Here is a 22695-nt window from a genome sequence, read left to right on the forward strand (position 1 = left end):
GACTGAAAACCACACACACACACACACACACACACACACACACACACACACACACACACACACACACACACACACAAGCACACATGCTCAGCAAACACACACAAAACCGAGGGTGTAATTGTTTCCGAGCTGCTCTTTGATGGCTGAGTCAGTGAACATATCCTCTATAATATCACGATAAGAAGAACGTCAGTTTAAAGGCAGCAGCTGTTTCCCTTTCATCCTCTCCCTCCTCTTCTTCTTCTTTCTGCGTCTTCCCATCCACCCACTGCTTTCACGATGGTGCACTAAGCCAGGGAAGATAGGGCAAATCCCTCCTCTGAGCAGAGCAGGCAGGCAGCAAAGACAGAGAGAAAGCAAAAAAAAAAAAGACCGAGGAGGAGGAAGAGAGCTGAGAGCAGAACACACTTCTCAAATCTGTCCTTTCTATCCCTTCATTTATCTCAATCCAGCCAACCAGCTTGCCGTTAGCGGCTGCATGCTTTGTTGTCATGTGTATGTATATGGTGTCCCCCCCTCCACCACCAACCTGGTGATGTAAGTAAAGCTCTGACTCATACAGTTCTTGCTTCTTTCTTTTATGATTTTAAACTCAAACTTACACTTAATATGAATATAGTTAGTAACTTCACCCAAATTTACAGATATGTTTAATTTTATGGCATATCCATCCACAGTGGATGTAATCAAACATTAAAAAATAAATACTGTCAATTATAATAACAATAACAATGATTTTTTTTTTTACAAGACTTTTTAATGAATACAAGTTAATCAGGAAGCATGTTTTAGCTGCACTTTAAGTGTCAAGAAATTAGACTGCTCGTTGGAATACAACAAAATAAACGATGCTTTGTCTCCCTCTAGTGGGTTCTTTAGGTGGCACATTGGTGGGCTCATGAAAAACGAGTTAATGGACATTTTCAGTTTGATTATTATTATTATTATTATTATTATTATTATTATTATTATTATTATTATTATTATTATTATTATTATTATTATTATTATTAACAATTTTTAACATTCAGTCTTTTTTTTTTTTAGTTATTATACCTAACTCATTTTTGGCTTTTCATATTTTGGAGTGCTACTATATGTTAATCCGAAAGGGTAATTTTTACGTTACTAAAAATAATCAAAGCAACTAATAATTTTGTTTAAAATTAAATCAAGTTAACGACGCACGTTTAATAGCTATCCATTGTTTGTTTGCTTGTCTCCTGCTTGTCTCCAGAGTAAAAACAGGTGCACTCCTACAGTGTGGAAATATGCTGCGTTCAAGTGTAAAAAGAAAACTTGTTCAGATGGCAATTGTGAAATACCGAAAAAATAATTGGGTAGAATTAGGTGAGTGCTTACAAATATTGTAACAATATAACAGTTAACCTATTATTACAATCACTCTTTATACAATGACCAACTTTTACCTACACTTTAACATATTTGTTTCAGTTCATACTAATATGTTAGTATTTTAAGTAAAATAAATTATGACAAAGTTATAAAGGAAATAATATTAACTCAAATCAACACAATTATTTAATATCAGTAAAACAATATAGTATAAAAAATTACTTTTGCGTTACAGCTGTGTCCAAACAACACTTTGTGACTGACACAATTTTAAGGAGTTGCCGCAGAGAATACCGTCTTCCGAAATTCTTATCTTTATAAGACAAACTATGTCCTGGGAGGGTGACAAATTGTTTTATTTTTTGTTTAATCTAGTGGGATACATGGTTGATTTTAAAATGGCATTAGTTTTTGAATTTTTGAAAATGTTTGCATAGATTTGTGAGCGTTACCGTGTTTTTTATGTGGAAAATAAAGAATACGCGTTTCGGAACTTGGGTGTCGGAGCTTACGTGAACGCAGCACGGTTTGGTGCGTGCACTCTGCTGACGAGCCGTTGCTTGTGGAAACAGCTGGTGGTTTCTGTCAGCGAACTCCACTCAGGATTGAAAGCGACATTAGCGAGAATAAAAGTTAAAATTAGACTTGAAACTGAATGAATCCGGTCCGGGCTGAGTCTGCGCACCTGTTCCGAGTGAAACCGGGAGATGTCATCCTGTGAGACCCACTTTAAATCCGGCAGTTGGAGTCAATTAACGACCTAGCTTGTTAGCGGCAGACCACCGACGCTGTTTGCCAAACTGCTGCTAACCGCGGCTAGCCCCCACCTCCTCACCTCTGTAACAGTTACAAGCGGGGGTTCTGTCAAAGGAGAAAAGCTACCAGCTGTTGAATTTCCTAGCGGTCCAGAAGCAGGCTTTTAGCTTGTTTCCAGTATGGCTCATATTCATTATAAGTTTTCCTCCAAACTCAGCTACGACACGGTGGTTTTTGATGGGCCGAACATCTCGCTGACTGACTTGAAGAAGCAGATTATGGGCAGGGAGAAGCTCAGAGCCGGGGACTGCGACCTGCAGATCATAAACGCACAAACCAAAGAAGGTAAATAAATAAAACGAATAAAAAAAAATGCATGTTATTGTAAGCTTGATATGCTTTATTGTTGCTATTTTTTCCCCCATAACGGTTAAAAATGCAGGTGGACGGTTTAAAGTTTGAAAGAAAACACGTGGTCCGGCACTGACAGCTGTCTAATGGGAGCTGGCTTCCCGTTGCCTCTTTTTTCAGGTTGACTGGGGGCTCCAGAAAAGTCGCACCGAGACAAAAGAGGTGTAATGAATGGGCAAACATTCCTGCTGCATTCACGCCTCATGCCCCTTAATTAAACCGCCTGACGTGGGTGGATCAGTGGTGTCAGCGCTGCTATCCTGCAGGAGATGTTGGTTTAAAAATAGCAAAGGTCGAGGGGGTGGAAAAGGCAGACACTGCTCATGGCCAAAAGGCTTAAATGCAGCCACAGACTGTATGATTTAAGATAAAAACACAATGCAGAAGCAAACTGAGCACTACGCAGGCACACCCTTTAACTGGAGATTCAGGAATTGAAATGATACAAAACGTGACCCACATTGTCTCAATGAGGTATTCGCATGCTTTATGTTTTCATATTTTCTTTCTGTCAACTGCCAACATCAGCGTTGGGAGTTAATTTGGATTCTGTGTGACACAATAGTATGAAGTGAAAAAGAAATTGGTAACAATTGTAAAAGACGTTTTAAAAGCCTTCCACTTTTAAAGTTTATCTTTAGAAAAATGTTTGTTATAAGGCGCAAAATACGGAAAAGATGAAGGCGCTTGATTACGTTTCGAAAGCCACTCCGTACTCAGGATATAATGAAGGGTGTTTGTGTCCTAAATACCTGTTTTTGTTTCATTATTTAAACCTTATCCCCATGTTTCTTCAGGTCGAGGGTATTGTTTCTGTGCGTTTCTTGTATCTTTTTTTTCTGTGACACACTTGGAAACAATAAGGTAGGACATAATCTTGCAAATCCAAATATTTTCTGAGTTGTATTCTAGTGCTATAGCTCCTCTAATGTTTCAGAGTCTTACTTTTTTATCAATTTCGATATGAATGTTTATATTGTATAACCCCCTAAAAAAAAATCTGTTCCAAACATTTTACCATCACAACAACAAACATGTTTAGTGACGTTCCTGCCAATGAAAAGCAATAGCAGTGTATTTCCACTTAAAAGAGAAGGAAAACCACCACTGTTTTGTCTAGTTTAACTTATTTATATGGAATATTGAGGCATGATGCATTGCTGCCTTGCAGTAGGAAGTCATGAGGACTTTCTGCATGTGTGTGGATTCTCTCGGGGTACTCCAGGTTTCTCCCAAAGTCCAAAAAAATTTTCTTGGCTTAATTAGCTACTCTAAATTGGTGACATGTCCAGGCTGTTCCTTCTCCCCTAAAAGCCGTACTGCATTAATTCATGCAAAAAGGAAGCCCAATCAAGTATTGAATGTACATAATATATAGTCATGTATACTTTTCAGTAAGTTGTAAAAATTAGATAATTCTTTGGGCAATAATTATCAAAAATGACAATTTATCCCTGTATTAAACGAACTGGTATGAGTCTCACTCTGACTTCAATTAGTACTATAAATGACCCTTGTGATATTTTCATGTATTTCGATATCTGTAGTTTCACCCAAGTTACAATGACCAATGAAGGCAAGAGGGTTGGAGGGTGCTGGTAACCCTAGGCAACACAAATTGTCTTTACACAACTCTGTTTTTATATAATTTCTTTTTTAATCTCAAATGGAGAATTGCAAAAAGGAAACCTTAATATTGCAATTTTTTCCGTTTTAACCCTTTTATATTGATGCTCTTTCACCCTTAGAGTTCACTGAAGATGGTGGTCACATCCCCAAAGGCTCCTCTGTCATAGTCAGGAGAATTCCCCTCATTGGAGTAAAGTCCAGCTCAAACAGCAAGACCAACCACAAGTATGTGTGCATTTGAATTTTCCTTACTGATGTTTACGAGCCTGCTGTAGAAGACAACACCCAGCCGTAGCAGTCCGAAACCCGCCCCTGGATGAGTAACGGTTGACTGCAAAAACTCTGATTCAACCGGGCTTACAACAGCGTAGACTGAGAAAAAGATTTTAAAAAGTTGAGGTTAATCCAACGTATCGGAGTGAATTCAAACAGCACAACCGTCAGGCTGGTGTAATGTGCTAAACATTTTCATTAGAAAATCCACTTCCAGTGTCTTGGTTGATTTCCCTAGACGTTTGTTTAGTTAGTTACACCTTAGTAAATGGGTTTTCTCAACAGACTTAAAGTTAGATAATTAAATGATTACAGCCAGGATTTATGGATCAGTTACGTTTGATAGCGTCAGCAGAAATGGTAATTATACAGTACACTGAGGCAGCTATTTAGGCTGCTTTGCTTAAGTGACTCAGGATATTGCTTCAACACTAATTAGCACAGCAGTTATTGCATCGGTGAATAAAACAAGTCTGATTTTTTTTCTCAAGCTATTTTAAACTCTGGCTGTTTTAGTTTTCATAGATCAGGTTCTAGTTGGAACAGACTGAGTCAGCGATAATGGCTGGTCTGATACGTTTTTATACTGACTACAGCTATCTAAAGGAAATACTGTAAGGATTCAAAGGTAAATGGAAGTTACATGTGGCAACATACTCTGTTTATTTAAAGCTTGATTGTTAAAAAATAAAAGGTAATGGGTAAGCATGATGTAAGGGTGTATTTTAATTAACCTGCAATTTCACTGGGAAAGTTCTTTCCAAGTTGACTTAGTTACCAAATGTCCCCTCTGTGGTTCTGTCAACTACCTGGACTTTGTATTTGTAGAGGGGACCTGGAAAACGTCCAGGGCTACTCTGTGAACTCCTGCTAAAATATATTTACTTTCCACTCACTCACCTACAAAGGAAACTGCATATTTTCTTTACCTTTTGTTAGCAAATGTAAATATATATATTTTTATTCCCATCTTGGAGGGTTTATTAAAACATTTTTTTCTGCATTTCAGAGAAAGATCAGATGTCCAGATTCCCAAAGCCTTTGGATCCCATAGAGCGGTATGTAACCCAACATGACACACACATTGTAATATAACAAGCTAAATACTTATCATGCCTTTATGTTCAGTTTCATTTCAATTGCTTGGTTTGAAGTTACTTTTCTGAGGGTTTTTTGGGTGAGGAAGGGGTGGGGGGTTCATGTAGGTGTAAGAGAAATTCCTTCTTTTTTTTTTTTTTTATTTGCAACAAAACCCAAATTGAAAAGCAGGAAAGTTTCTGCTAAACTCTCAGCTGGTATTCAAACAATCACCAGACGCTGATCATTGTCGGAGCTCTTCCAGTATTTCTGTTTGGGATGTGAGAGCTGTCTGATGGGTGGGTCAGACATTATCATGCATGCCAGCTATTCACAGCTGATAAAACCCAACTGTTGTTTTAAGTTGACGGCTCTGCCGTCAACTATCAGCTGGCAGTTTCTCCTCCTGCCTCAGCTCTTAAAATCGGCTCCACCTCCAATGGGTTTCCTTTAAAAAACATTTTTTTCTCTTTATAATTCAGCTGGGCTTTTTCTGCTTGCTTTTATGACAGGCATCTAAACTGTAGACTACCAGACATTATTTAACCAACAAGAATATTATTTTATTATTCACTAAACTTACTTTTTACAAACATATGTCTGATCAACGAAGATTAAGAATGTTTTAGCTTTAAGAATAAAAAAATCTGATTTGACAGTACTCGGCCTAAATGTTACAGTGCTGACCTTTTCAGAGTTGCACTTTTGTTTAATTTAGAGGGGAAAAATTGTATGAATTGATGTTCTGACCTAATATTCTTTCTGGTTCTTCAGTAGGCGAAGCATCTGCCCCTCTTAATAATTTCCGTTTCACACGGACTGCTTACTCTTCTCAGCTTTTTGTGTTTGCTTTCTCAATAAAGTAAATTGTAAAAATCTGGGATATGTTTTTTGTTTGTTTGTTTGTTTGTTGTTTTTTTTACAATTTTGTTACGCAACACATTTTGGCCATTAAGTCATTGTTCTGTTTAGTAAATATAAAAAAATGAACACTGTTGCTGTAAAATTGCACATGGACAAGATGACATGTTTTACTCTTTACTGTTATCTGTGTACAGATGCAAAAGTATTCATATTAAATGTTTGTACATGATGTCACATTACAACCTCAACTTGCAAAGTATTTTATGTGATGGACAAAATAAAGACTGAGATGGGAAAGGAACAAAAAATATGGGTTCCGACATTTTTACAAAAATGAAATCTTCAAGCATGATGCTGCCACCAATATATTTTGCTACAGCTGGAGAATTGATACATACACCCCAAATGTACCAAGCTTCTCCCACTTGAGTTATGGATCTCTGCAGCTCCTCCAAAGTTATGTCATTGCTTCTTCTTAGTAATGCTCTTATTTGACTGTTTGCATAATCTGGCAGTCTGGACCAAACTCTTTCAATTACGGATTAAATGGACTCTTTATGATGATATTTTACTAATATCCTTTATAGCAAACCTCTAAGGCTTTCAAAGAACAGTTGCATTTATACTGAATTATATATTTAGAAAAGATCAGAGAAAAGGGGGTTAAAATTTAGATATTTCTTTTAAAGCAAAAATTGAGAACTATGCATTGTTTTTGTCAACTGCAAAGAAATAAATGGTATAAATAAAATTTTTAACTTTACAGTTTAAGTTTCACTAATTTGCTCATTTCTGCAAGTATTTACATCAGCTTAGTCACATTTTCATTGAGAATAAAGCTAATGCAAACTGATACAGCAGTAATATTTGTAACATACCATTGGCTAAATTAAATTATCATTTTGGAGCCACTATTGTATTTTACAGAATTTCTTGTTTCATAAAGATCTATACAAATGCCACTGATATTTGCTATTATCTTTAAGTAGCTGCTGCAAAGTCTCTGAAAAAGTTAGTTTACACTTTTATACATGGAGATCCGTGTGTAGGCGTACGCAGGCAGGGCACTGTGTCATCGTTGTAGCCCTTGCCACGTTATAAGAGTGGTTTTAATTCAGTTCATTCAATTCAAAAATATAATGTTCTTTTTTTTTCTCCCAACTTTAACAGATCAGTGAGTCCAGCTCTACCAGGGCTTTGTCATTTTTCTCCAAGGTATGCCAGCTTTTATCTTGTGTATTTTAGAGGGGGGTTCTTTGCACCAGTTTAAAACAAACTGCAGTAAATTTGACTAACTTTATGTCGTTTATATTTTCCATGTAGATGCAGTTGGCTAACTTGGCTGAAGCTGATGTCTCAGAAGAGGATAAGATCAGAGTTATGATGAATCAGTCCAGCTGTGAAATGATGAAGTGAGTGTTTCAGAATAGTCATCTATTGAATTTATGAAGATTGATCAAGTTACAATTTTTTTTTATTTGCTGTTAATCATGTTCTTCCTTGCCTTTTTTTATTCTGTAGGATGAACTCAAAGCTTGGTCCTACCCTTCCAGAAAACTACGCCTGCTATCGCTGTGGGAACAGTGGACACCATATCAGGAACTGCCCGGGGAGTGGGGTAAGTGCATGATATGTGCTCTCTGAACAGGCCTGCATCTCAAGTGTTTCTGGATACGTCAGGCAGATTTGTAGATAGACAAAATGCAAATGTTCTGGGGTTTTTTTTGTGAGATTTTAGAGGCCTTTTTGACTGAGCAAACGTTTGAGCTGATACAGTTTTAGATCAGCTCCAACACACCGGTGATGTTATAATGAGTTTTTTATCTAATTAAAGGACTGCTGCGGTCAGTGAAAGGGAGATATATGAAGCTCAGCACCATGCCTTACTTATAAAAGCAGATAATTTGCATTAATATTTTAGTTTTGTTTTTAAGAAGAAATAAAAAAGGCAACAGTGTCACCTGAGAGGCCTGTCTGTTGGCAGCAGTGTTGCTTTAGCTGACAGTGAAATGTCCAAACCCCTTGAGGTCAATTAAACAGTTTCAGGTTGACCCCAGAGGACTGTCTGCAGGGCACCAGGCTGCTGGATTTATGGTGAACCTACAGTTCTTCTCCAGCTTAATGCTTAAGTCGTATCAACCACCAACAACTTTGTTTTGGAGATGCAAATCACTTTAAAACTAACCAGTAGTTATTTGTCTTTGTTTATTTTTAATAAATATGATTTGTAACAGTGAATTGTACAACAGAATATTAGAGTTGCGCTAACAAAAATGAAACGATATCTAAAATTAGTAGTATAAAGTCGTACTATTACGAGAATAAAGTCGTAATATTTCAACTTTATTCTTGTTATATTATGACTTTATTCCCTTTTTATTACGACTCATCAAAATTTTATGACTGAACTTTCTTCCTGTACTTCTTGGGATATTAAGACTTCGTTCGGATATTACGAATATTACAATAATCTCGTCTCGTATAATTTCAACTTTATTCTTGTAATGCTGTGACTTTATTGTCTGAAATTTTTTGTCTCTTATTATGGCCCTAATACTCTGTCGTAGAATTGAATAGAGCGTGAATCTGAATTAATTTTCTGAAGCCAAATGTATACAGAAAACCTAAGTCGGTGGTGTCCAACTCCCATCTTCAAGCCGGTGCTATGCTAGTTTTAGATCAGCTCCAACACACTTGAATCAAGTGACTGGTTTATACATGCATCTTCATCTGAGATCTATTACATCTTAGATCTGATGTGATATTCTGATTTTCTGAGATACTGAATTTTTGGGTTTTCATTACTCTTAAACCAAAATCATTAAAATGGTAAAAAATAATAAACTTGAAATATTTTACTGTGTATAAATCTCTATAAAGTAACGGTTTCGCTTTCTGAGGTGACGGATGAGAAATATTACAATTTTGTGCAACATTAAAATTTTTTGAAATGTGCCTTTACACACTCTGCAAGTCAACAAGTTCTCCAAAGTTCCAGTTATGAGCCATGTGTTTTATTCAACTTCCTGGTATCCTTGTCCTTCAAATGGAGTATTATGTATCGCCTTGTCATGGAGATTGTTAGAGGAAATGAGTGTAATTATCCAACACATTGAGGCAACAATGTGTTTAAGCTGCTGTTTTCTTTTCATGGTTTTCAAAGTTTGGTTAAATACACTGGACTGGATGTTTACAATCCAGTTTGCATGATGCTTTGCAGTAAATCTGACAGAAAGCGTTTGACTGCAGGATAAAAATTTTGAGGCTCCTCCGAGGATAAAGAAGAGCACAGGAATTCCTCGATCCTTCATGGTTGAGGTGGACGATCCGAATATTAAGGGAGTCATGCTGACCAGTTGTGGACGTTATGCAATTCCTGCCATAGATGCGTGAGTCTGGAACAAAGTTGACCTGTTATTTTGTATGAATAGTTTAGTTTCTTTCCTTTTTTGTGTCAGATGAAACAATTTAGTGAGTAGGTTTGCATATAGACCTGATGCTTTTCCCCTTACTACCATCGCAGTGAGGCGTATGCTGTTGGCAAGAAGGAGAAGCCTCCTTTTATTCCACAGGAGCAACCTAAATGTGAAGAAAAGGAAGAACCCGTACCTGATGAACTCCTCTGTTTAATCTGTCATGATTTGCTGAGTGACGCTGTGGTCATACCCTGCTGTGGAAACAGCTACTGTGACGATTGTGAGTTTGCACCACACACACACACACACACACACACACACACACACACACCCTACACTTAAAATCTGACTAACTTTACTTGTGGTGTAAGAGAACCAGTTTCCTTCCCCAAAGTTATAAAAATCCTGCTAAACCTTTGTGTTGAAAAGCAGAACATTTTTGTTGCATCCAGGTATTCGAACTGCCTTGCTTGAGTCGGAGACCCATGTGTGCCCCACATGTGGCCAATCGGACGTCTCCCCTGATACCTTGATTGCCAATAAATTTCTTAGACAGGTAAGTCAACAGACATCCTGAATGTAATACTCCATCCATCTCTTTAGTCTAGGCCTCCGTTTGTATGCAAATGCCTACATTGCAATAATTTGACTGTTTTTGTAACACCCAACGCAGGCTGTGAATAACTTTAAAAAAGAACGAGGCTCGAGCAAAATCCAGAGGACGTCTTTGTCTCAGAATGCTACCCCAAAGCCAAGCCCTGTCCCCACTCTGACCACTTCCACCATTCAGAACAAGACCAAGAAACCTCTCCAGTCACCCTGCAGTGAGCAGGTAAATAATATACTCAGACATGAAGTTTCTTGTCTGCATCTAGCACTTTTGTGAAGCCATTATCATTTGTTAAAATACAACACGTTGATTCTCTTCAAGCTTTTTTTCATTCAGTTAGTTTTTCTCGTCGTATTTTGTTTTCAGGAGTCGATAGCGAGCAAGCCTAAACCAGAAAAATCCCCGCTCTTATCACAAAGCGCCGAAGGCCGCCCTGCAACTCCAGAACCTTCCCCTGTTGAGAACTCCTCCGAGAGCACATCGACCCAGCCTGAGCAAAGCCTTGGAGTGACGTCCAACATGTAAATAATCACACATAAATGATAAAGGACAATACGAGTTGTAATTTTACAGTGTATATTGGAGGTGAAGGACATACCATTTTTGCTGCTTGAATCTTCATGGACAGGCTTACTGACACGCTTGACTGTTTTCTTTAGTATTATTATTACTATTGTTTTGATTTATTGCTTTTTTTTTTTTTCTCAAAGGTTTTATGTATATTATTTGCATTTAATCTATAGTTCACTTTACAATGTTCAACAAATCTCCAGCAGATCTTACTGGTGGCACAGTTGCAAACAGGATCAATGAAAAATAAAAATCTGATCAATTTGTATAAATTAAGGAAATTCTTCAATTACATTTCTAAATGGCTTGCTTTGTTACCAACAATGGTGGCACCTGGAAATCTGCTAAAATCATTTATTTCTCCACTGAATAAATGTAATCTAATTACAGGTTTGATTTTTCTAAGGTTTTCTTTGACAAATTATAAATAAACTATGGAAATAAAAATGAAGGTATTCATTTTTTTCTTCAGTGAGGAACCAGAAAAGACTCCCGATGACTTAAAAGCCGTTGCTCCATCTGGCCTGGCTTCTAATAAAGATTTGCCTGCTGCTCCTGCCCAGCTGATCCCACTAGTGAGGAGACTCAATGTCAATGTAACACACGACCATACTTTGTCTGTTCTTAATAATGTTTTATCTTTCTGACTCGTCAGGTAAACTCTATGGAGGGAACAGAACAGCTACAGACTCTATGTGTCAAAAAAAGCCAACCGTCTTCAGGTCAGAACTCTTAATCTGTAATTTTATATTCTCTTCTGTTTGTTGTTTTTTTTGGTATATATTTGTTTCTATTAGTAATTAGATTAAATCGATTTTTTTTTTTTTTATCCACAGATTCAACCACAAGACACTCTGGCTCATTGACCTCCAGGGACAGGTGTGTGTTTGAGAACATTTCTGGTTTTAATTCCGTCTCTTTGGGTCTGAGATGTTTTTGCTCCTCTCCTCAGCACCGTGTCCACTTATCCTGCTGGAAGCCTGACTGAATCCAACTCAGAACAGCACAGAACTCCCTCCTCTTCATCATCGTACTCCTCACTACAGACCACACCCTCACCTCTGTTTCGCTCGCCGCCCTTCCACACATTTGTTCCAACACACCAGCCTCTCAGCAGCTACCTCCCCGGATACCCACCGACCACACCTGCCTGGAAACTCCCAATCCCACCTGGAGCCCCGCTCCCGTCCCTCTGCTCCTCCTCCACCACATCATCTATCCCTGTTTTAATCCCCAAGGAGTGGTACATGTTTCAGAGGAAGAAAAAAGAAAGGTAAAGCAAATATTCAGATGTTTGACGTCTATCCCAGGCAGCCATGTTTTATCATTTTAATTCCTAAAGCGTTTCAGTGATGCAGTACTAAGACTCACTAGGTTTTCATAAATTCTTCTTAAGCTTCTTTACGTCTTTTAAAGTCTAGCAGCGGGTCACGTGTTGTCCAAATTCTTCAAGTAACATAAGCCGCTCTTGGAGAATATAATAACTTTGTTGTTTTGAATTGGAAATAAGAAATGTAAATTTAGATTTAATGTCTTAATATCTTTGTAAAGCAAACCCCAACAATTCGAGTGTTTTTGACTTACATTGAAACAACTTGTCAAACCTTTCTATAAAATCAACCAATTCAAATTTAGACATAGTTTGCTCCCCACACAGCAGCATGTCATGGTCGGTATTTGCTTTATTTTATTGTAAATCATAGTTTCAATTTAGCTAAAATCCCTTCCCCTAAAAACTAGCATTCAGGTAATCAGTTATTTTGAGAAGTAAATTGAATTTTTTATTTTTTTTTCTTAGCTACGCATTTTTATCAAATTTCTCCAAATGTTTTTCACTGTATGGCTGCAGCAGAATGCTTGAGCCACATGTGAGAACAATGTGTGGATTTCAGGAAATTTTGCAACTATAAAAACACCTGGAAACCAGGTCAGAGTGGAGAGAAGTTTGATTTCTACAGAAAATAATAAAAACAAACATTTCAATTATTGGTAATAGATCCTTTGGTTTCTGTGGGTTGCATTGTGCGATCTCTGTTTTGAACTTACTTGAGTTTAGAGGTTGAGTGATCAACTCAGACATCCGAGTTTAGCAGCTGCTGCCGTTTGTAGAAAAGAATCAGTCTATAGATCTACAACACCGTACTATAACAAGATGAGCAGCATTGCTCATTTGCCTCGTCTTTTACTTCTGACACTGATGAATGGGACTCTGTGAACCAGTAGAAAAGGTGCAGTCTGTCATTTACTTACAATGTGGACCGATACTTCAGGAGAGCAACACTGCAGATGGAAGCCAGTTCTTCTGTGATAAATTTCCTTTTTCCTCAAATGTTTCACTATTAGTAGATTGTTGATTTGGAGGGAAATTAAGTCAATATCAGGATAGTAGTCATTCATTTTTCTGAGGTGGGGACTGCAAAAGCTGAAAAACCTAAGATTTATTTTAGTGTCTCCAGTCTCGTTGAGATGTAAGATTAATGTTGGACAGAGGAAAATATTGTCCATAGAGCATCAGAAAAGTATCAGTAGTGTCTTTTCCAGGTCTGTTTTTCTTTTTTTTCTTTTTTCTTTGATCTGAAAAAAAAAGATTTCTCTTGAAAACAAAATCAATTCCAAGAACTGATACTTAAGAATAGTTCCTGGATATATCCTCTCATCTCTCTCACACAGGTCGCCTCACAAACGGTCCTTTTCTCACTCTGTCTCCAAGTCCTCCAAATCCAAATCGTCCCGCTCTTACTCTGGATCATCCAGTCGCTCTGAATCCCGCTCCCGCTCCAGATCAAGGTATTTCTCTCTCCTGCTCGATGAGGGGTTTTGTTTCTGGCTAAAGACCACTTCAAGTGCAGTAAGAATCTCCCTGCAGTTTTATGGACATGTGGCACAGGATGCCCAAACCCAGAATAACTTGTTTGAAATCTAAAGTTCAGGTCTTTGACTCAACTTGCATGGCTTGACCTTTGGACTTAACTTGGTAGATTGATCTCTTTACTTGGGATTTGACTTGAACTTGGGAGAAAAGACTCAAGCCTAACTTGAGACTTGACCTCACTTCTGGACTCTCAAGTTCTTTGTTTTTGAATTTAATCCAATCACTGGTTACATGAATTGCAAAGCCGTAACCATGTTGTTGTCTACAGTTTAGCCTTCTTGAACTAAAGAAGAACTTGGTATGGTGGAGCAACTCTAGTTTTTCTCTTCTACCTGTTGTCTCTTCATAAGCTGGCAGTTCATGGTTAACAATTGTTATGCAATTAAAAGTATAATCAGCTTTTACTGATGATGCACAGCATTTTATTACGCTAAATTACATGCAAAATGATTGCAAAGTTCACATTCTGAATTCTCTCTCACATTTTATTTTAGCTATTTATGCAGCTTTCATCCTTGAAACATCAGTATTGCCTTGAGTGAGATTGTCCAACTCCATTTCTTTTCTTTTTTTTCCTTCCCTCCAGGCATCGCTCTCCTCACTCAGGTCACAGAGCCTTCCACAGCCACTCCAACCCCTGCAGGCCTTTTGGCTACAAACGACCTCGCTCTCCCACACCGTCCTCGTCTTCTTCGCCTCTAAGTAGCTCCCATTCCAGATCCAAGTCGTCCTCGGACCACAGCCAGAAGAACCGCCACCACGGCAAGCGGTCGGGTTTGAGCGGCCACAGCTCAAAGAGGCGGGGGGAGCGCTCGGCCAGGGAAGCAAGAAAGTCTTCAGGTCTTAAGGGTTTGAGTGACACAAGTTGCTTGGAGCTGGAGAGGCAGTGCTACCTTCAGTGGAAGAAGGAGTACCAAGAGTGGTATGATAAATACTTCAGTAACTATATCAGCCAGTTTCACCATCTGCCTTTCCCTCCCCCGCCTCCACCGCCGCCACTGTTTAGTCAGGACTCTTTCTACCTAAAACAAGAGGGCGAGACGGTGAGGAAGGGCGACGGCTCGCCTACATCTGAGGACTCTAATTACAGCGGCTCTCCTCCCTCTAATTCCTCAAATGACCGTCATTCCCCGATATGTCACCTCTCAAGCGACAGCTGTTCATCCCCTAAAGACAACGACGACCAGTCTTCTCCCTCTCGTTGTTCCAATGACAGACCCTCCACACCGTCAGAGGTCCAGGTTCAGCTGAGGGACAAGATGAAGGAGAGCCTCGAGTGGGATAGCAGTCTACCAGACTCTCTAACAAAGAGCAGCGAGGAAGCAGGTCGACAAAAAGCGAAAACGGACGACAACCCGCAAGCAAAGACAAAGGTCGAAGTCTGCAGCACCCTGAGAAACGAGGAGAAGAAGAAAAAACCAGAGAAGTCGCCATCTTCTGACTATTCCGGCTTCATAAATGTTCTCAGGCAAGACGAGAGGAGGCGCAAAACTGAGCTGAACAACTGCAAGGACGGCTCGCCGCTACGGCGCAAAGGAACTGCCAGCGACTCTTTAAAATTGATCCAGCCTCTTCTAAAACCAAATCAACCTCTATACAAAGAAAAGAGGGAAAAACCCAAAGACAAAGCTAAATTAGAAGCACAACAAGAGCCTAGAAAGGACAAGGGTTCGAACTCCTGTCAAAACAGAGAGAGAAAACGTAAAACAAAACCCAGCACAGACTCAAATATGTCAGAAGTGCACCAACAACCCGAAGGCGGCAAGACTTCTGACTCGAAATCAGAGCAGGACAAAAAGAAACAGAAACAGGATGAGGAGAGAAAGAAAAAAAACAAGGATCTTCCTACTAAGACTAAAAGTAGCAAATGTCTCCGACCTAAAGTTGCAGAAGAACCCAGAAGCCTTGAAAGTGAATCCCTGAAGTCGTCTGACAGACGAACGCAAAGTACTGAGGAGGAGAAGAAAGAGAGTGAAGCATCGCCTCTGGCTAAAAAAGACATCTGGGAAGGAGGGGTAAAGGTAATTTCTCAGAAGAAGATAAGTATCAATATCAACTTGGACGGGAAAAGGAAGGATGAGAAGACTGAGCAGAACTCTTCTGGCTCGGAGATCTGCACTGGCGAGAGGACAGAGCTGTCAAGAGTTACAGAAGAGAAGGCTATGGAAGAAAACACAAAAACTGAAGCAAAAGAAAAGAGAGAATCAAGCCCTGGAGTTAAGTCACAGGAGAAAATATCTCTTTTAAAAGATGTTAGAGAGTCAGGAAACAAAGCTGCCTCTAGTGTTGATAAGAAGGATGTGTCCATAAAAACCACTAAGCGGGAAGAAAAGGACGGGAAGGAGAAGAAGAGAGAGGATGACGACTTGGATTTATGGCACTGTGCACTTGAAGGAGTGGAGGACAGGGAGCAAAAAACGGGAAAGGAAGAAAAGGCAGAGAGAGAAAAAGATGGCTGTGGAGATCACAAGAGTGTCCTACCTCATCTAGAGAAAGGTGGAGCAGGCAGAGGAAACGGAGGCGAAGCACAGAGAGAAAACAACGCCGCGAGGTCCAGCTCACAGAGAAGCAAAACAAAAATCCGCCGACAGAACGACACTTTAAAGTACAGCAGGTCAGTTAGTCCGAGTCCTGTTTCAAGTTCGTTATGAATTACAGTTAGTAAGGGACTTTATTAGCTTTTTCTTTCAATTGTGTTATATAATCAGTGGGCTTTTCCACAAACCAAGTATCAGAACGGGATTAATACCCTTGAACTTTTCACATTTTACCACATTAATGTCTTATTTTAGAGTCTGACGTTAATTTAACACAAAGTAGCAAATCGTTGTCATTTGAATGGGGGCAACAACAACAGTATCTTATTTTCAGAGTTTTGCCAAATATCTAAAAGTTTGTTGTGCTTTTTATGTTCAGCCCACGTCAATCAATACGGTCTTATTGTCATCCATTTTGCTTAAAAATAGTTTAAGCTCAATGGAGTCTGTCTCTATAAACACCAGTTTTCAACTGTTGCCTCAGTTTCTCATTTAGACTTTGGTCTGAACGTTGAGTGAATCAGTCCAACACCTGGTTATGTTTTTCCCTCAACCATTAAGTTGAGAGTAGTCGCTGTAGCTGTAGGGTCATGTAGCCCGATGACGATTGCTTTCACTGGATTTTATTTCTAAACTACATTCAAATGCATGCCACACTTTTCAGAAAATCACCTTTTCTTCCCCACATTTTTTTTCCCCCTATAATGAAGCATAACCTTTATGTGGGATCAACAGTAAGGTTTGTGTTTCTAAAGTCTGATGCGGCCCGAGAGTGACTCCTGTCACACTGTGCAGTGGAATATGCTGCATGTGGAAATGTTCAAAGGGTTTTCTAAGGCACTACATATTTTTTTAATACGTTACTTCACTACAATTATTTATGATTTTATTTAAACCTGTGTGTGTGTGCGTGTGTGTGTGTGTAAAAGCAGTAAAGCCTCTTTAACGAGCTGCCGTGGTGCCGAAGGCGGCCAGGAGGCGACGACAGCGGGAGGAAAACCTCTGGAAGAGAAATCAAACGACCGAGCTAAAGTCACACAGAACGAACCCACACAGCTGAATCTACAGGTAATGTAGTAGTTTGTTGTTATTTTTCTCTGTGCAGAAGAAGCTGCATTAGTATGACGGCACCAGCAACTTGTTTCAGGGCTTGATTTTATCTGGCTGTGTGACTCCTGACAGTAGCTGCAACACAAATAGCTGTAGAAATTAAATTTTCAGCATTCATCCAGATATGTCTAAGCAATTTTTTTTTTTTTTTTTATTATTCTTGATCTTGCAGACCTCAGTTGGCAGCTATCTATTCTTACTAATGAATCACCGCACTAAGCGAAGTACCAACAGGTTGTTCTGATAAGGTTTGCAACTGTGCTAGACCTGTTTTTTTTTCTGTGTTAGAGGCTTAAAGTGAAGGCAGAAGTTTCTAGACAGAAAACTGTATTTTTCACATAGGCGTGCATGTCTGCTCTTCATTCAGGCTGCAACTTTTAAAAAGGGAGTGAGTCCTCACCAGATAACAGGAAGGTTGAACTTACAGCAACAGACAGTCTTTTGGGAAGCTCAGAGCGAGGGGTGAGAGTCCACATTTCTAGACGTTCTACAGATTGTTTTCATTTATACTGTAAAGTTGTGAACTGTGAGAGCATCTTTATTCTTGAAAGCCTGTTTGCCTGCATAGCTGTGCAGCTCTGACCGAATACAAATAATCAAATATTCTGATTTCAGAAAGAGAATGAATGGATAAGTGATTTACTGTTGCTGCACAACAGTAAATCTGTGTTTTTTCCTCTTATGGAAAAAGTGGCAGTCATGTCACATGTTGCATATTACATTTTCATGTAAACTATAATATGTTCTGTAGGAAGTAAAGCTGTCTTTTTGTTCATTGTACATCCCATGACTTGAAGAAATGAACTGTAATTGTAGATTTTCATTGATGCTTAGGGCTTTTCTTATGAGAAAAAAAATGTTGATTTGATTTATTAATATTTTTGTTGACGGTCTCATTCTTGACTTCTTAAATTGGAAAAGGAATTGCCATTCATAATTTTGCAAGAAAAAAAAAGTTGGTTGAAATCAATTGAGTAAAATTTGTGATTGGTGCATTTGACAGAGTACTAAACCACTATTCACTGTCTAATGCTTTTGAAAAATGCATTAGGCAATACCTTTCTTTTTAGGCTTTTCTTAACAAGCTAACTAACAAGCTGTTTGAATTGCACAAGATACAAAAAAATCAATATGAAAACAAATGTCTTGTATGGATTTTTGTCACCAAACTATCTTCAGTTTGTTTTTGCACCTTCCTTATCTTTGCCTTCTCTTTTATCAGAGCAACCAGTGCGCAGGATATTTTCCATGTACAAAAGCGTCACATTTAACTTCTTTTCCAGGTACCTCCCTCCAAGCGGGAGAAAACTGAAAAAGATGTGACGAAAGGAGAAGTCAGGGCCACTCCGCCTCAGCCGTCGGAGACGAGGACCAACGTCGAGTCGGTGGAAGACAATGAACAGAAGAGTCTCAGATCAACGGAGAGAGCGAGAGACAGGAACAGGGTGACCGTGGGAGGCAGAGACCAGGAGAAGGAGAGAAACTCTGCCTCTGCTGGGTCGTACTCTAGTGTGGCTCCCTCTTGTGGCAGTGAGAGGGACAGAGAGAGAACTAATGAGAGATGGAGAGAGGACGAGAGGTCAAAACCAGGAGTGAGGGAGGATGAAAGGAGGAGAGACTGGGATGCCCCAGTGACAAAGAGAACTGCGTTCAACTCGGTTTCAAAAGATACGGAGAGGAGAGAGAGCGACCAGAGTTCTTCTTGTTACAGCAGAAAACCTCATAGATCCACCTATGTGCCTGATCAAAATGTAGCTAAAAGACACAGAGACGCATCCCTGGACACTTATACTCAAAACAAAGACCGTTTCTACGACTACAGTTATCCCCGTCAATCTGCGGACTATGGCTATAAAGACAGACTTTTGGGGACTCAACACTCGCCACCTGCTTACAGCCACTGCAGGGATACAGGCACGCACTCCTTTGAGCCTCCTACAGGCTCTCAAAGAGGCTTCACCACCTGGGAATTCATGCAAAGCAAAAACAGAAACGAGGAAAGGATGCAGAAAGTGGAGAAACCGGGAAAGGAGAGGAAAGCTGCTGCTGGAGATGAGGGAGGAGGGTGGAGTCGGAGGGAGGAAAACGTCCAGAGACTGGACGAGCGACGCAGATCCAGCAGCAGTAGCAGCAGCAGCGTCTATTCCTCATCGAGCCGCAGGAGCAGCAGGGATGAATAAGTCTGAGAGAAAAACCACAGGTTGCAGAGAAAAAGTTAAAACACAACGTCGACGAGGCCAGAGGAGAGTTCCTGCTCCGTTACATTTTCTTTACTCTTAGACACAAAAAAAAACTACTTGAATGATGTTTTCCTTTCCTGACCAAAGAGATGCCTGGATTTATTCCAATAATTGTTTTTTTTATTATTATATAACCAGGGTACTTTCCGTATCACATTAAGATCTGTCAAATCTAACGTGCATCAAGCCAAACGCTTGCAGACAGGTTGTGAAGGAAAAGCACTTTAAATATGATGCGAAAGAAAATGTGTGCAGAATCAAATGTCAACAATGTTTGCGAGCAATTTTAAGTTACTTGAATTTGCACATGCGTGGCATACTGACGACCACCAGCAGCTACGTTGCTGTAGTGCGACACCTGAAATGGGGATCTTCCTCTCCGACAGGAAATGAGTCAGAAATTTATTTTGAGGAGGATTCTTAAAAAGAAACTGTGATTGATTCAGAACTGATACTGTGAATATTTATGATTTCCACCCTCTGTGCTGTTTTTTTTTTTTTTTTTTTTCTTTTTAATTTTGTAAATGTTATAAATTGCTGCTGAATTAATTATTTAAAAGAAAAAAAGTCTCGTATTTCCTGTTTGGAGAAAATAAAAAGGAAACCATATATGAAATGTTGTTGAGCTCTTTTTTTATTTTTATTTATGAGTCTAGCAAATTGATAACACATTTTACAGTGCAAGGAACGCATTTGTGACAAAATCAAAAATGGCAACCTTATTAAAATCTGAATTGTCAAACAAAAAATGATAAAATTGAAATGTATTTGTTAGAAATTAACTCATTATAATTGTCCATCTAAATAGTTTTCTAGATTATGCTCATTTTAAACCTTTATTTTAACATTTTAACATCCTACAAATGTCCCATAATTTTTAAATTATGGGAGGTTAATGCATTTTCCAACATTAGCAAACTCCAAACACATTAAAACTTCTAATAGGTTATAAAAAATTCAGGTTTTGCAAAACGTCAAGAAAAGTAAAAGAAAATAATACAACCTACTGAATACCGACCAGTGCATCATGACGGCCTGTGATTCATAAAGACTCATGAGTTTCTCCAGCATTTTTTTTTTGTGTTTGTTTCGCAGGATCTTTCTATCAAATTCCTGGACCTCCTGACCAGAACAGATATAAGAAACCACTGAATGCACCAAGTTAACACATCTACTAGTTTTATTTCCTTTATTTTCTCCATTAGGATTGGGTCTTGCATGCTACGCTGATTTTGCTGAGAAACTGATTTTTATGGCAACCTATGATTTTAGTTAAATTAAAATTTTAATATTGAAAAGTGATACTGACTTATTGGCAGCATAAAAAAACTCAAAGCCTTTTTTTTGGGGGGGGATTAGTGTGTCAGCCCAATTTTATCTGTCGCCTCCATCTGGCGGCAGCCTTGGAAAACTTTCTGGACACCCTGAAGCCAAAATCCAATAGCAATAAATAAATATGACCTGCAGCAGCCCTTCAAATAATCTATAACCTAGGAAAACACATTCTCATTTAAGATACTGTTTTTGTTTAATTCACACATAAATCTTGCATAAACCAGTACCTAGACAAGGATGAGCATGCATGGATGCTAATATTTATCATTTTTAGACGGGACTTTGTGTTGCACCAAAATAAAAGCTGCGCTCAGTGACGCTGCTGTCTGCGCTGGATGGGATCGTCGTGCTGCTGATTTCTTCCCAATCGTTTTGTGCTTCATTAACTCGCTGCATGAAAAATGGCAAATATCCAGCCCCTGTGTGCCTTTCTGTGTTTTCCATGTTGTGTTGCTGAGTGAGGAAACCAGCGCCAAGGGATGCTGGGACCGAACCGGGAAAATCGCTTGTGAGGGATGCCCCTGACTTGGCCACCGTCCAGCCCTTTGACAGAGGGATGCAAGGACACTCGGGACAGTCTGGCGTCTTCAGAGCTTAAAGAAAAAAGGTATCCTCTGCTGTTTTTATCCTCGGCGTCGACCACTAAACTTCGGTGTGTTCTTTCTTCTGTTTGCCCATTTGCTCTGGGACGTGCAAACTGGGAAAATAACGTCCATCTGTGCTTCATTGTGTGTTATGTCTGGTGTGGGACGCTCAGCAGACAGAAGCAGACTAAAAGGCAACAACAGGTCTATACAGCAATAGTGTTGTGAAGGAAGGAAGGGATCTGCACTGAGCCAAATTTGGGTAGAGAAAGAAAAGGGCGAAATGGGGAAAAAAGATTAGAGCAAAGCATAAAGATCCAGGGAGGCAGACAGGTCCACCTTGTAGCAGTCAAGAGGAACATCCCTCCTGCCCTCCCAAAGTAGTGTGAACAAGAAACGAGGTATTCTTTCTCAGATTTATACTTCAGCCTCATGTTGTTGCCTGTCGTCGCGACATCCGCTGCAGCAACTTCCTTCCTGTTTGCCTGTTTTCTCCTTATTTGTGTTCCTTTTCTCGCTTTGTTTCTGTCTTTCATCCGTGTTCCCTTCTTTGTGCTGCTGATGAATGCCGACGTTTCGGCTCCGGCACGGTGCCAGGTCTGCCTGAAGAGCACCAGGCTGTGTGTGTGCGTGTGTGTGAGTGTGTGGGCATATGCAAATTGGCTTGTTTAGGGTCGGCTGCATCAGCAAACACTTGTTAGGGCAGTTTTGGGAGCTTTGCAGTTGTAGTTATTGAGTTGATTCTTACCAGTGGGTGTGCAGATAATACAGTCTATCATATACATATGGTTATATGACATTTTAACATATCATTGGGAATTGTTTTAGCTTTCAATAAGTGCAACAAAGTCATTTCTGAGGGGGATGTACCTCGTCACGTCCTGTGTAAATTGGGACAGGCCGAGGCTGTTGACTCGTCCAAGGTGCAACATGGACGAGTCAACAGCCTGTCGCATGGCAAAGCCGAGGCAGCTAGAACAAAAAGCCGTGCACACAATTCACACCTGTGAGAAGCTAAACGAGGACAGCGGGAAGAAGGAGGTACGGGAGAGCCA

At 39.5% G+C, this 22695-nt stretch overlaps 1 protein-coding gene across 4 annotated transcripts; it reads left to right on the forward strand.

Moving 5' to 3' along the window:
- The first annotated feature begins 1870 nt into the window (after nt 1-1870).
- Nucleotides 1871-20253, forward strand: rbbp6 (retinoblastoma binding protein 6). Of its 4 annotated transcripts, none has more exons than XM_008415733.2 (20): nt 1871-2457; nt 4272-4377; nt 5435-5483; nt 7537-7581; nt 7690-7778; nt 7888-7984; nt 9616-9755; nt 9890-10062; nt 10235-10338; nt 10456-10614; nt 10759-10913; nt 11435-11537; nt 11618-11684; nt 11799-11841; nt 11915-12235; nt 13633-13749; nt 14421-16448; nt 17301-17439; nt 17654-17729; nt 17849-17919. In XM_008415733.2, exons 1-19 carry the CDS (start codon nt 2292-2294, stop codon nt 17723-17725), a joined length of 4173 nt encoding a protein of 1390 aa, XP_008413955.1. In that variant the 5' UTR covers nt 1871-2291; the 3' UTR covers nt 17726-17729; nt 17849-17919. The 4 variants fall into 4 exon arrangements, with proteins under 4 accessions (XP_008413955.1, XP_008413954.1, XP_008413952.1 ...); XM_008415732.2 differs by lacking the exon at nt 17654-17729 and adding an exon at nt 18765-18895 and having other exon boundaries at nt 1872-2457; nt 17849-17943; XM_008415730.2 differs by lacking the exons at nt 17654-17729; nt 17849-17919 and adding an exon at nt 18765-20253 and having other exon boundaries at nt 1876-2457.
- The last annotated feature ends 2442 nt before the right edge of the window (nt 20254-22695 follow it).

The sequence above is a fragment of the Poecilia reticulata genome, linkage group LG8 (assembly GCF_000633615.1).
Source record: "Poecilia reticulata strain Guanapo linkage group LG8, Guppy_female_1.0+MT, whole genome shotgun sequence".
In the NCBI taxonomy this organism is placed as follows: Eukaryota; Metazoa; Chordata; class Actinopteri; order Cyprinodontiformes; family Poeciliidae; genus Poecilia; species Poecilia reticulata.